This window comes from Schistocerca cancellata, chromosome 4 (genome assembly GCF_023864275.1).
Source record: "Schistocerca cancellata isolate TAMUIC-IGC-003103 chromosome 4, iqSchCanc2.1, whole genome shotgun sequence".
Lineage (NCBI taxonomy): Eukaryota > Metazoa > Arthropoda > Insecta > Orthoptera > Acrididae > Schistocerca > Schistocerca cancellata.
The window spans coordinates 694,788,869-694,802,112 of NC_064629.1; the positions used below are offsets into that span (position 1 = coordinate 694,788,869).

The 13,244-nt window shown below is 38.5% G+C and overlaps 1 protein-coding gene across 1 annotated transcript in view; it reads left to right on the top strand.

The window, feature by feature from the left end:
- The window catches only part of LOC126184840 (protein artemis-like), an 81,313-nt gene that overhangs the window by 66,483 nt on the left and 1,586 nt on the right, over positions 1-13,244 (top strand). Inside the window, exon 7 of the mRNA XM_049927447.1 lies at positions 9,825-9,860. Within this exon, the coding sequence (XP_049783404.1) occupies positions 9,825-9,860 (36 nt within the window). The remainder of the gene's footprint in view (positions 1-9,824; positions 9,861-13,244) is intronic.

A 13,244-nucleotide genomic window follows, 5' to 3' on the forward strand; every position in this document is an offset into this window, starting at 1 on the left:
AGACTGTTATGCACTGTTTCATGGCAACAGGAAGGATGACTTAGTGCTAGTGCCGTGAGATGGTCCTACTCATTAAATGGGACATTATGCAGCTCTAAGAAGGAAGAGGGGCTCACAGACTATGTTGTGCATTCACAAACAGGAAAGATGAGTGGTGGCTACCAGATTCAGACTATTTCAACAAAATGAACATGGAATGTTTGGCATTGCATGAAAGTCAGTTATAGTAAGACTCCATGTACTATTGCAGAAAGCTTATAGTCACAAAGCTGAAAAAGCCTGGTTCATATCTTATAAAATGGAATGTATTCTCTCACAGATGACACCTACCAGCACTCCTTTTTATTGTTACATAGTATGCCCCTGTGCACAATTTTCAATGAGATCAAACTGGTCATGGATAGATTGTATATACACTGCTTAAGTATTTGTCGGCATTCTCCAATGACTGTCATGATCTCTTCAATCCACTAAGGTACAGTTTTATGGAGAGGACATAACAAGGAGGAAATAATCTCTTCTGAGGCATTTATACCGCAATGTCAGTTTGTTGACTGAGTTCAGACACTACCCCAGAGATGAGGGCTGGAAAAATTGCTTTTTCAAATCTTCAGTATAATGTGCTCTCTATTGGCCAATGGTCAGAAAGGTAGAAAATAACTGGAAAATGCTCACTGCCACAGAGATGACCATGGACATCCCATATGAACAAGGAGCTGATAACTACAATACGAATTATAGGCCCATGCTGGAGTACGCAGCATGTGCAGTATTGAACTATATTATTAGCTAACTTAAGTAGGTTAACATTAATATAGAACCAAGAAAATGTATTATATTTATAAACCCAATGACATGCTCCATATCGTGGCAAGACATCACAATTATGGTTCATGAAACACACAAATAATAATCAATTCACAAACTAGTATTTGAAGCACCTCATAAATGGTGAAACACAGAGCCTGATATTCTTTGGTATATTTCACCTCTGACCAAATAACAAGTTCAACACCTTAATTAAAAGGGACTCTGTCCACATCTTTCCAACAGCTGCAACTTCACTAAACTGTTTCCAATGTATTCTGTGAGTAACAAGGGTTTTGTGACTTAAAAGTTTATTTATCTGTTCAAGGGCACACCAGATACTAGGCATACTGCTTTCTTCAACTTCATCTCACATGGTTTTCTCCACATTGCATTGCAAAGGAAGGAAACAGATAGGATTGTAGCTCTCCATATCAAAAAATTGTTGCCATATAGTGTGACATGGCCATTTCCTAGTGGCCCAAAATCTGTAAAATTTGATCCACTTCATTATACATCATTTGTGATGATGCCACCTGGCTTTAAGGTACTCCTAGTGGGTGTCACCTTGCTATGACAATACTTACCTGGAATGCAGCATTTTCCTGGAGCCCCAATACACTGGACAAGACACGCACAAAGTCCACAGCACAGACAGAGATTTCATAGCTGAGGCATCAGCAATGCAACCCCTGCATAATATGCAAGTTATGATAACTGTGTTTCTTTCATAATACCCTTGCTCCTTCCACAACTGTCTGGCTGCCATACTGGACAATGGGTGCTCATACTGACCCACACAGGTGAGAGATACTTGGGGCTTTAATGCACAAAGATTGCATCTGCTCTTCTACAAAACCTGTGGAAAATTGTGGCCAAAACCTGAAAGAGACTGAAGATGTTTTAAGCTGAAAGGATTAGAGTGGTATTTTGTCAGAACCATTATCTGAAGGTTGATTTTGTCAATAATACTTTAATCAATTTTGGAAGCTCAGCTTATGAGAGAGAATTCTCACATTCACCTTACAATGGATAGGAACTAATGTGGGATGATTGTGCTCCCCCTATTCTATTATGTGAAGACCATGCCACACAATCACCTTTGATGAATCAAGTGATGCCAGTTGATGTGCATGTGGATTTTCCATAGTCTTATTCTACAATGCTGCATATTGAAATGTCCGTGGAGGTGGAAATGGGCTTCGTCTATCCACAAAATATTCCATGGCCATTCACTGCTCACTTCCATGTGAGCAAGAAATTCCAGAGTGAATGTTTGTCTTGCTGGGAGGTCAGCAGGTCAGCAACTCCTGAACATGAGTGACCACGTATGGACAGCAGTTCAGGATATTTTGTAGGATTTTATGCACTATGCTTACTGGCATGTGCAATTTTTGAACAATTCTCCATGCACTGCATGTTTGTACACCACTGCTCAACCCCTCCTGTGATGTTGTGGCCATGTGTTCGAACATAGGGTTATGTTGTTGCAAATTGATTCATTTTTCCCTTCTCCATCATCACTTAAAGTTTTGCAATCATCATGGAAACATCTTCTACAGAAACACTGCAATGATATGAATATTAATATTCTTATGTGCACTAAACCAATGATACAAAACAGAGTCATTTACTTGAAACAAAGATTGCAGCATTGTGTCAGCCATTGACCTTTGCGTCTCACTGTCACCATATGCAGACAGTTTTTGAGTTATAATGTTATGTCAGTGGATACTGATAAATGATAGGTCCATGGAGCCATCTGTGAAGCATAAAATTGATCTCTGTTGTATGGTATGAACACACATTGTGTTCAGAACTATATACCATCCTAACCTCTACTTAGGCAATACTTTTTTTAAATGATTGAGCAATGCTGATGCCTGGCTCTCTTTTAAGGTGATACGTTGATATACTACCCATGAACACATCTGCTGAAATCCAGCTGTATGGCAAAGCTCAATGCTCTTAGGTACCTCAGTTGAACTACCTGGCAAGGTTATCCCATGATTCTTTAGCATGATGACGATGATGATGATGATGATGATAATAATCTAATCTCATGTAGCTGAATGACCAGGTGCAAGTCTTTCAATAGGGTGCCACTTCAGTGACTTGTATGTCTTTATCCGGCTCCAGTTATCCAATCAGGGAAAGGGGAAATACGGTTTAACTTGAAATCAAATATGAAACATGTCATTCCAGCAGCTCCTCACATCATTGATAGGTAAAGGCTAGATTTAAAGCAGACAAAATTTCTTTAGTCTGACTGGGATTCTATTCTGTGACTTTTGGTTACAGGGCATCAACTTTACAGCCATACCACCACACCTGACATTTACATGATCAAACATCTTCAATTTTATTGCAATTAGACTAGGGATGTGTTGTATACAGATCTGTCACGCCATCAGTGAAACCTTCTCTCTCTCTCTCTCTCTCTCTCTCTCTCTCTCTCTCTGGCATTAGGGGTGCTGACACTACTTATGTGTTTGGTTGCACTGGTGACTATGAAAAATTATGTTTGCTGAATGTTTAACAATGCATCAAAATTCAGGAAACTAAGAATTTCCTTGTTCCATCACTCAATGAAATGTTTGCAAACTGTTATTCAGTGCTATCCATAGAAAATATTTGCATAAAAAATACAAGATTTTGTCATGTTTAATTTGGATATGAAATCAGATTGGCTGTCTGGAAAATGAGTGTACCAACAAAAAGGACACGGAGGTAGCCACAAGAGTATTTTATGTGGGGTGACAAGCCACTGCAACCTCAGACTAATTAAGGATGATTAAGGTGACCACCACTGCATAGAAGACTTTGTTTATTAGAAGAATCTGTCAGATTCTGTTGAGTATTTATCTTAAGATAATTTCTGTGTCCAGGTGAGAACATCAAGACACTCTTCTTCCAAAATTCTGCAGCTTTAATGGCATTATCATTGCACAAAAATAGATCTTCCACTGTGCAAACAAACTTCATTCGTGGGTACATGAGCAAATGTTCAGTCATCTGTGTTTCTCTGCATTCACACTGGTCATCTTCAGAGTAGCCCCACTTAACCAAGTCTACTTTGTATTTTGTGACCTCTGTTCTTAACCTATTCAGTGCTCCCCATGTAATATACTGCAGTTGCTGCCCTTGTGTGACTTTCTCTTTGGGGTATAGGTTTGTTTTGTGGAATGTACAATCATTAAGATTCACAGAGGGCCTCAGGTTGGCCTTCTAGCATTACTGTCCATTTGATAAAGCTCTTCCTTGACTTAAGATGAGTTGGAACTGTTTGGTGTTTATACGTTAAGTGCTGTGGGTCAGTTTGCAGTTTTTTCCTTTCTGTTTCACTGATGATTTTGTAGCTGGTATTTGGTGAAGCTTTGGCTGCAAGTGGGCAAATTTTGTGGATAGGCATGGGCCTCAGGCATCTGGTGACAATCCTGACAGTCTCATGTAAAGTGATGTCTACTTGTTCGGAGTAGCAAGACACCTCTCATACTGGTGCTGCATATTTTCTGTCTTCAAAACAGAGTCCCATTGTTGATTATCAAAGAACTTCAGGCTGTGAAACCCATGTTGAACCAGTCAGTTTAATATTGTTCCATGCACTTAACAATCCTTTTAGATCAGTGCTGAATTTTTTAAATGACACTGTAGAGTCTAGGTTGACTTCAAAGTATTTTGATTCAGTGTTGAGTCTAGTCCCTCTCCATTCTATTTCAAACTGTCTTGAGGCTTCTTCATTAAACAGGTGGAACACGCATACTTGAATTTTTTCTGGCTCATGTCTCGTCATTTTCTTCGTAGTAGTTCCCCAAATTATCCAAAGCCTCTATCAGTTACTTTCAACCTCTTAAAATGTTCTTCCTGAAGCAGTATTAGCAGTGTTGCCTGCCTGTATGAATCTTTTTATTTCTAGCTGGTGTGGCTGGTCATTTGTGTTCATATTATACAGAATAGGGGAAAGAATGCTTCCTTGTGGTAATCCATTTGTTTGGTTTCTCCATCTACTTTTCTTCTCTTGTTGGGTTACATAGAATCTTTGATTCTGCAGTTTGCCTATTAACATGTAAGTCAGTCAAATGTCCTTTGTTATTTTATAGACTTTTATCTTATGACGAAAGGACTCAACTCGGAGAGTGAGAGAGTGAGCGAGCGAGTGAGTGAGTGAGTGAGTGAGTGAGTGTTGCCACACCGATTACAGCCCATCTACTCAATGTGCCATGATGGACAAGCTGTGGAGGAAATGGATGCTAAATAATTTCCTACATCCTCCCCCCATCCTGCCCCCACACTTCCAGAGGGATGAAACTGCTGTTTCACAAACTTGGAGGTTTGAAGGAAAGTAGCTTTTCACCAGAAAATTGAATGAACTTTCTAGTTCTGTGTCTGTCAGGATAGGTGTGGTGTGAAAGCCTCTCCTGCAGTATCAGCTAAAAGGGTCCTCCAGCTTGGTGCTTCTCCTGCACGAAGATTACTAACAATCTTTGTAACACTTTTTTAATTCTCTTAATTTTTTAATTCCTTTCAGTTCTTAACCCTTTTCATCTACTGAAAGTGTTACTTATTTTTTCTAGCAGAAAATAACATCACTGGACATTTGTTTTATATTTGACAATAACCTCAATGCTACCTGTAGGAGGCCACCAGGTGCTCATATTGTTGTTACGAAGTATTAAACATCTCTGTTTGATGTCAATCTTGGGTGTACATGGAGGCAGTTCCCTTTCTTGCAATATCTAGATGGACAGTCTCCTGTGTGGACAGTCTCGAACATGGGGTTCTGCAGCAGATGACCCCCACATGTTCCCATGTTGACCCAGTGACATCACCATAAACTTTTGCAGTGGGCACAGGATCATCTATATTGGACCATGCATCAATAGAAACTTATTGCCTGGTTGGATGAATGACATTTTTGTTATACCAGATAGATGGTCATGTCAGGATACACCATCATCCAGCAAACAGATCCTCAAAGCATGCATTGTGCCACACCCACACAGGATAGTGGGGGTTGTATTATGCTGCAGGTTACATTCAACTGGGCTTCTGTGGGACCTGTAGTAGTAATTGAAGGCCCCATAACAGACATGCACTACATTAACATTATTGCAGATGACCTCCATCCCTTCATGCTTAAACTATATTGTCCCATTGAAAGTAAATTGATGTTAGGCAGTGTTTAAAGACATCTGTCTTATTCTTTGTAAAAGTACTTTTCAACTGAAAAATCACCTCATTAAGAGAAACAATAGTAAACAGAGATGCAGCGTCAAAACTCTTGGACCAAATCTGAAAGATTTTAATTATTTTGATAAATGACAGGAATCTTTAATGTACAGGTCAGTTTTTCCTATAAATGGCTGCTGGAGAGTGGCCAAGTGTTTGGCAGTCCCATAGGTTGGACAATCAATAGTACTAACAACTGGTCTTAATGGAATGCCGGGTTTGTATGTGTTTGGTAAACCATACAGTCTTGGTGGCAATGCTTGTGATGTGATGAGACCTTTCTTGTTAATTGGAGAAATTGATTTTTATTAGCTTGTTCAGCATCTTAAGAATGTAAGTTGTGCTGTCTCCTCTGTATCTTCCGGGTTCTAGTATATCCTGAACTTTACTGCAGTAGTCTTGTTTCTGGCATTGCCATTTTCTGCTGAAAGAATTAGAGTGTCTTGATCAGAGCTCAAATCTCGGAGAGCATACAGCTCATATTTCATTAATATACTGCTAGGTGGTTTGCTTCTAAGTAACATCCAGGTTGATTCTGTGCATATTTCGTCTATAGCTGGTTTAGATAAAAAACAAATTCCAGTTTTGATATTAACAATAATGTCTTCTGTTAGTATTCTAGATGGTACAGCTGCATAGTTTCCCCCTTTGGCAAGTACATCTATATCATTTTTTGACAGAACCCTGTCAAACCTATTAATGACAGTATGATCCATATCTGAAGGTCGGAAAGTTACTCTTATCTTTTGCAAACTATCAATTTTCTTCTTCCATCTATTAAATGATATTGTAGAATCTACTTCTATGGCTTGGTATGTTAAACTAAAAGTCTTGTCCCAAATATCACAACTCTACTTAATACCAAAGAAAATGTGTAGCTCCATTAACTTACAGTGCGTAGTAGCCAGGGCACATCGTGTGAACAATGCACTCTTGGAGCAGCATTGCCTCTCTGCAATTTTAGATGTAATGTGCAGCTCCCAAAATGAAATTTCTCTTTAGCCTCAGAAAGTTTATCATTGTTGAGATGTCTCAGTAGTGCCAACTCTTCCGCATACAGGCTCCATAACACACATTGGCACTACTTGGCAATCTTAGGCAATGATCTGATGTAAAAATTGACCATTGCGTGGAGTCATATAAACAGTTCAGCTTGCTGAGCTCGTTTGTGTTTGAAATAGCTATCTGAGCTTCTATAACCTCTGGTGACATTCCCAGCATTGGAAGGCAAAATGTCAGGTAGAAAAAATGCCTTGTACCATGATTTCAATGCCCATGAAACAAAAGTTATGAAGGAAGCAAATAACAGCTGTGGGAGCTTGCATTGTGTGATTAAAACCTTACAGCTTACTGATGACATTGTAATTCTGTCAGAAGCAGAGAGTTTTGCTATTTGGACAACAAAATAACTGATGATGGCCAAAGTAGAGAGGATATAAAATGCAGACTGGCAACAGCAAGAAAAATATTTCTAAAAAAGAGGAATTTTCTAACACCTAACATGAATGTAAGTGTTGTTAAGCCTTTACTGAAGGTATTTGTATGGAGCGTAGTTTTATACGCAATTGAAATGTGAATGATAAACAGTTCAGACAAGAGTAGACTAGAAGCTTTTGAAATATAATGGTATAGAAGAATGCTGGAAATTAGTTGCGTAGATCGAATAACTAATGAGAAGGTACTAAATAAAATTAAGGGAAAAAGATATTTATGGCACAACTTGCCTAAAGAAAGGAATCAGTTGATAGGACATGTCCTGAAGCACCAAGAACTTACCAGTTTGGTAATGTAAGGAAGTGTGAGGGGTAAAACTTGCAGATGGAGATCAAGGCTTGAATACAGTAAGCTGACTGAAATGGATGTAGGTTGCATTAGTTATGCAGAGATGAAAAGGCAAGCACAAGACGGACTATAGTGGAGAGCTGAATCAGGCCAGCCTTTGGGCTGATCACAGCAGTATCAACAACAACAATGACAACAACAACAACAACAATCTGTTGTGATTCAGTTTTGCAACAAATTGGTTTAAGTTATTGGGTTTGGCCCTGACAGAAACAGCTGTTGTAATTGCCGGTCTGTTACTTAGACGTCAGGTTCTCCAGCTTCACAATTACGATCAGGTCCTATTCCTTTCAGCTGATTGAGGCTCTGAGTAGTCTTTCAGTGTCTGTCATGCCTGTCACCTTCTATTAATACATAGCAAAAAAAGTGCCTGCAAACACTCTTCCTGTGTTGCTGGGCATCATGCTGCTCTGATAGCAACTGGACTCCTCCTGACTTTCCACACAGCATCGTCCCTCCTTTTTTTTCCATCTTGTGCTGCCAAATTTCTTTTCCTTCCACTTGTTTCTGCTAGATGGCCCAGGCTGGTGGCCCAGGTGGACAGGGGCCACAGTGTCACAACATGAGGATAATGATCGTAAAAAATAGCATCTATGTTGCTGAATCTTTTGGAGAGAATAATGACTAGTTGGATATCATTTAAGATTTTGAGTAAAAAAACAATGAAGATGCATAGAAACCCTATACATAGTATGTAGTGATGCAATATACAATAATAAATATACACAAGTACATTTCCAGTTAATGAATTGAAAAATAAAGATGCACTGGGTGTGTGTGGGACTTGGGGGGGGGGGGAGGGATACCTAATTATACTAATTTATGTATAGTAACAAAGGCCTGGGGGTAGGGAAATGGATATCTGTGACCTTGGGAAAGTTGAGTCAGTCTGTGGAAGGTATATTGGTTAGCTCAAGTGTGGAATCAGGTAAGTCATCACACATTAAGAAAAGATAAGCTTTTAATTTTCCTAATCAATGATACTATATATCTTTAGATGTTAAATAGTTAGCAGTGCTTTGTGGGTGCTCTGCAGTTGTTGTCTGCTTGACTTAAGACATGAAAGGACTGTAAAGTCATGGAAGAACTCCATAAACAGGTAAAACAATTACAGTTATTGTCATATAATATGATTTTTTGATCACTGCAGGTGGTCAACACTGTATTCCATCTACCATCCATATGTTGTATGATATTATTGATGAGTTTCAGGGGAACATTTTTCCACTCCTGTAAAAGAGCAATCTCCATTTATGAAATGATCAAGGGAGATGCTCGTTAGTTGTAGTAAGTCGATCCAAAATATAATGGGTTTCAAATCTGGGTGCTTGCTGATCTCGGCATTCATCCTTCTTGCCCACCATCCAGTAATTTCACTCTTTTTAGCATGAACATTGTCATCCATGAAATGAAATGGAAAGAACCTCCAGTGACATCAGAATATACCAGAAAGAAATATTGGAAGACCTCACCCCTTTATCTTAAAGGTTAAAAGAACTGTTTTGGGTTACATGGAGGTCATACATCCATTGCTGCTGACTTGTGTCCCCTCTATCAGTTCAGCAGTTTCACAATGGGATGTTTTGTATACAAATTTTGAGTTTACCATCATCATTGTGTGATCTGAGTTGTGTAACCAATGCCAAGTCACTTTCAAATGTAACTTTAAGCAGTGGCCTGTTATCTGAACTGCAAGTGGCAGTGAATCTCTGTAACACCGTGTTAATTTGCATTTCTTTGGTTGCTAACAGTAATGAAGAAATTCACAGATTTATTATGTAAGTCATTGAAACTGTCTTTAATGTGATGTCCTACAAATTAGTGATAAGGAAACTGTAAGAAACAAATTATGTTGTATTGAGTTTGGCAGACTTGAAGAAAAAAATATAATTAGATGATAAAGATGTTCAGTGATAGTTTGTAATCATTTGTGAACTGTGTTACAGGTGCTGAAAATACTTAAAGAACTGCTTTCAAACGCTGTAAGTATCTGATGAATTGCCCCTAATTACTTTTTATATCCAAACAAAACTTGAATTTTGAATTTTCATTTATTTTACGTTCTCTCTGGAGTTATTTCTAGAAAAGTTAGAAATAACATGTCTGCAGTCATATTTAAAATGGAAATGTTCACTGTTTATAAGCCTTGAATGAAAAATTTGTAAATTGTTCTCCTAAATTATAGCCCTCAACACACTGATGAAAATACCTGGATGACATGAATGAAGTGTATAGTGACATCATCGTGACATTGTGTAGCAAAGTATGTACTTACGTTAAGAAAGAATTCATGTCCTGTACTTCAAGGCATAAGTACTGTGATATTATAGTATTTGCTTTCTGGCTAGTATGACTTCCATTTACACGTGTGATCTATATTCGAGGGAAGTAAAAACATTGTAATAAATATACTAATGTGTGAAAACTGGAACACCATGTAGGATGTGTGGACTGTAATATACTTTATACTGCAGATTAAGTACTTGACAATGCACAAATGGCTTGTATTGAAGAGCTGTGCATTATGTCAAGCTTTAAGAATTCAGAATTATGTTAAATGCCCACATGTTGTAATCAGGTGCTCTCAATGTGGAATGGAACCAAAAATGGCCTGGATACATTTATGCACATATGTTGTGTAATGTGTCCATGAAGCTTCAACAATATTTGCTGGTAAACTGTGATGGACAGACTGCCAACCAACCATATCTGAGACATGGTTAGTGGATGACATACCAAGTGAACTATAGTATAAATTTCTTCCACAGACACTATATAGAATCATATAGGTATCCCATCAGGCCCATTCATCTTTTAAGTTATTTTAACTAATTTTCTGTCTCACTTATTTTGATATCCATCATTTTGGCATTTATACAATAATCTGAAGGAGGGATCACAGCATAATGCTCCATAGTGAAACAACTTTGGAAAAATTTAGTATTTTGGCTTTCTGTTGTCCTCCATTTTGAAGCTATTATGGTCACTGAATGTCTGGGAAGACAACTCTAATCTGTTTTCTGATTTAAAATGAGGCCAAAACTACCTAGGATTTCCTGCCACAGTGGTAGATAGAATTTTACTTTCGAATTTGTTGATTGCTTTGTGCAGGGCTCTCCTGATGCTCATTTTGCCTTGATTAAATTTTGATGTGTCTAAAGTGCTTTGACTACATTTACATCTGTGATACAGGTCTCTTTGCTTTCAGAGCATCTTTCTAACATGGATGTCGAACTATGGCGGGTCTTTCCTATCCCTCAACTTTGCTCAGCTACAAAGCTGTCTAAGGCACACTGTACAGTACTCTTGAACTTTGACCATGTATACTCAATATTTTCAGTCTCACAGTTGAATATTTGATGTGTTAATGCTCAGATAATTTGAAATATATTTGTCGTTTCTCTCACTAAGCAGATAATCTTTCAGTGGAACTGTAATGGCTACCACTGCCACCTGGCTGATCTCCATCAGTTAATGGCTACTTACTCTGCAGTCGGTGTGACATTACAGGAGACACGGTTCTCAGAAACCTAACTCCTTACTATTCAAAATTATAAATTCTACTGTAAAAATTGCATTAACACTGAGAGGGGATCGCGAGGAGTCTGCAAGCTCGTATGTTCTAACACTTTCAGTAAAAAAGTGCCACTGAACATTGCATTAGAAGCTGTGGCTCTGTTTTTCCACATGCCAGTAAGGTGGAACAACTGCCTATACCCTTCCTCCTACTGGGGGCCTCCAATTCCCACAACCCTCTGTGGAGCAGCGGGACAGCACAACCATATCAATAATAGTGCAACTAATTTTGGAAATGGAAGTCTGTCTAATACTGGAGCCACAACACATGTCAGTGCAGCCCATGGAACATGCTCAGTCATAGATATTGCAGCTTTCAGGCTGAATATCTTGCCCTTGATCCTATGGTGCATCCATGGTGACCTCTGCGACAGCACCCACTTTCCTATCACTCATTTTTTCTTAAACAACCAACCAATGAAATATGCACTGTGTTGGTCACTATGGAAAGCCAATGGCAAACTTCCACCTCCAAAGCAACTTTTGAAGCCAATTAAGAGAAGGATGTCAAAGGATTGGTACTAGATGCTATTAACACGATTATACATAGTACGGAAGTAATCATGCCTTAGTCTTCAGGCCATCCCTTCTGAAAATCTGTGTCATAGTGGTCTGAAGAAATAAGTGCAGCTTTCAGAGAGCATTGAAGTGCACTTCAGTAACATAAGTGTCATACTTCTTTCAAATATTTAATAGCATTTTTAATAACAAAAAAGTAAAGCAGGAGTGTTTCGAACAGTACGCATCTTCTATGAGGGCCCACACCTCATTGCCTGAAGTATGGACTAAACTCTGCTGTATTTGTGGCCATTCACTATCCACAGTAGTTTCTAGCTTATCTTTCAATGGTGACATCTATACTGATCCTGCAGTCATTGTTGAACGTTCCACATCACATTTTGCCAGTAACTACCATCCTAATTTTCTAACCCAAAAACACCTGGTAGAGCAAAACTACTTACCCTTCCATACACAAGAAATGAACAATACTATGTCCCATGTAGTGAATGGAAGCTCAGCAGCGCTTCAGCAGAGTGTCAAGACACAACCTCTGGACCTGATAAAATCGTGAACCAGTTGCTTAAACACCTTAGCACTTAGAACTTTATGAACCCCACATGACATGATTTATTTAACAACACATGAAACTTCTGCAAGCGTTCTGTACATTAACAGTTTTGTATCTGTGAAATCTACCAAACAATTCAGTTTACTGTGTGGTGTATCTTGTTTCTCTGGTGTATGCTGCATACTCAACTCTAATGGTTTCAAACATTAATACTCATTTCGAAAATTTGTATACATAAAGGTCTGTGAAGTACAATACTGATTATAGCTTAATAAAAAGTAATTTTGTCCCCTATTTCTCTACATACAGCTTCTTTCCACATTGTGTCATTGTAGCAACAGTCACTCATATCACAGAATTCAGGGGGTAACAAACCAACTTGATTAAACATTTGTTGAATTCTGTATTATAAATCTAAAATAAAAAAAATAACAACAAACACCACAAACCTGTGATAATAAATGAAATGTAAAATGGAACTGAAACACACAACAGCAGCCACAGGCGACTCAAACACTGATATATGCAGAGAACTCCAAAATATGGGCAGAATGTAAACAAATATGAAGGCTGTCTTTGTCAACAGCAATAGGGCCATTGAAACATTCTTCCTGAAAAATGCTGGTGTGGTGATAGCATGTTGTGATGAGATGATGGCATTCCTTTGACGGCCTGTGTGAATGACACTATTTGAATTACAGGGGAGAATCTTTCGACATGA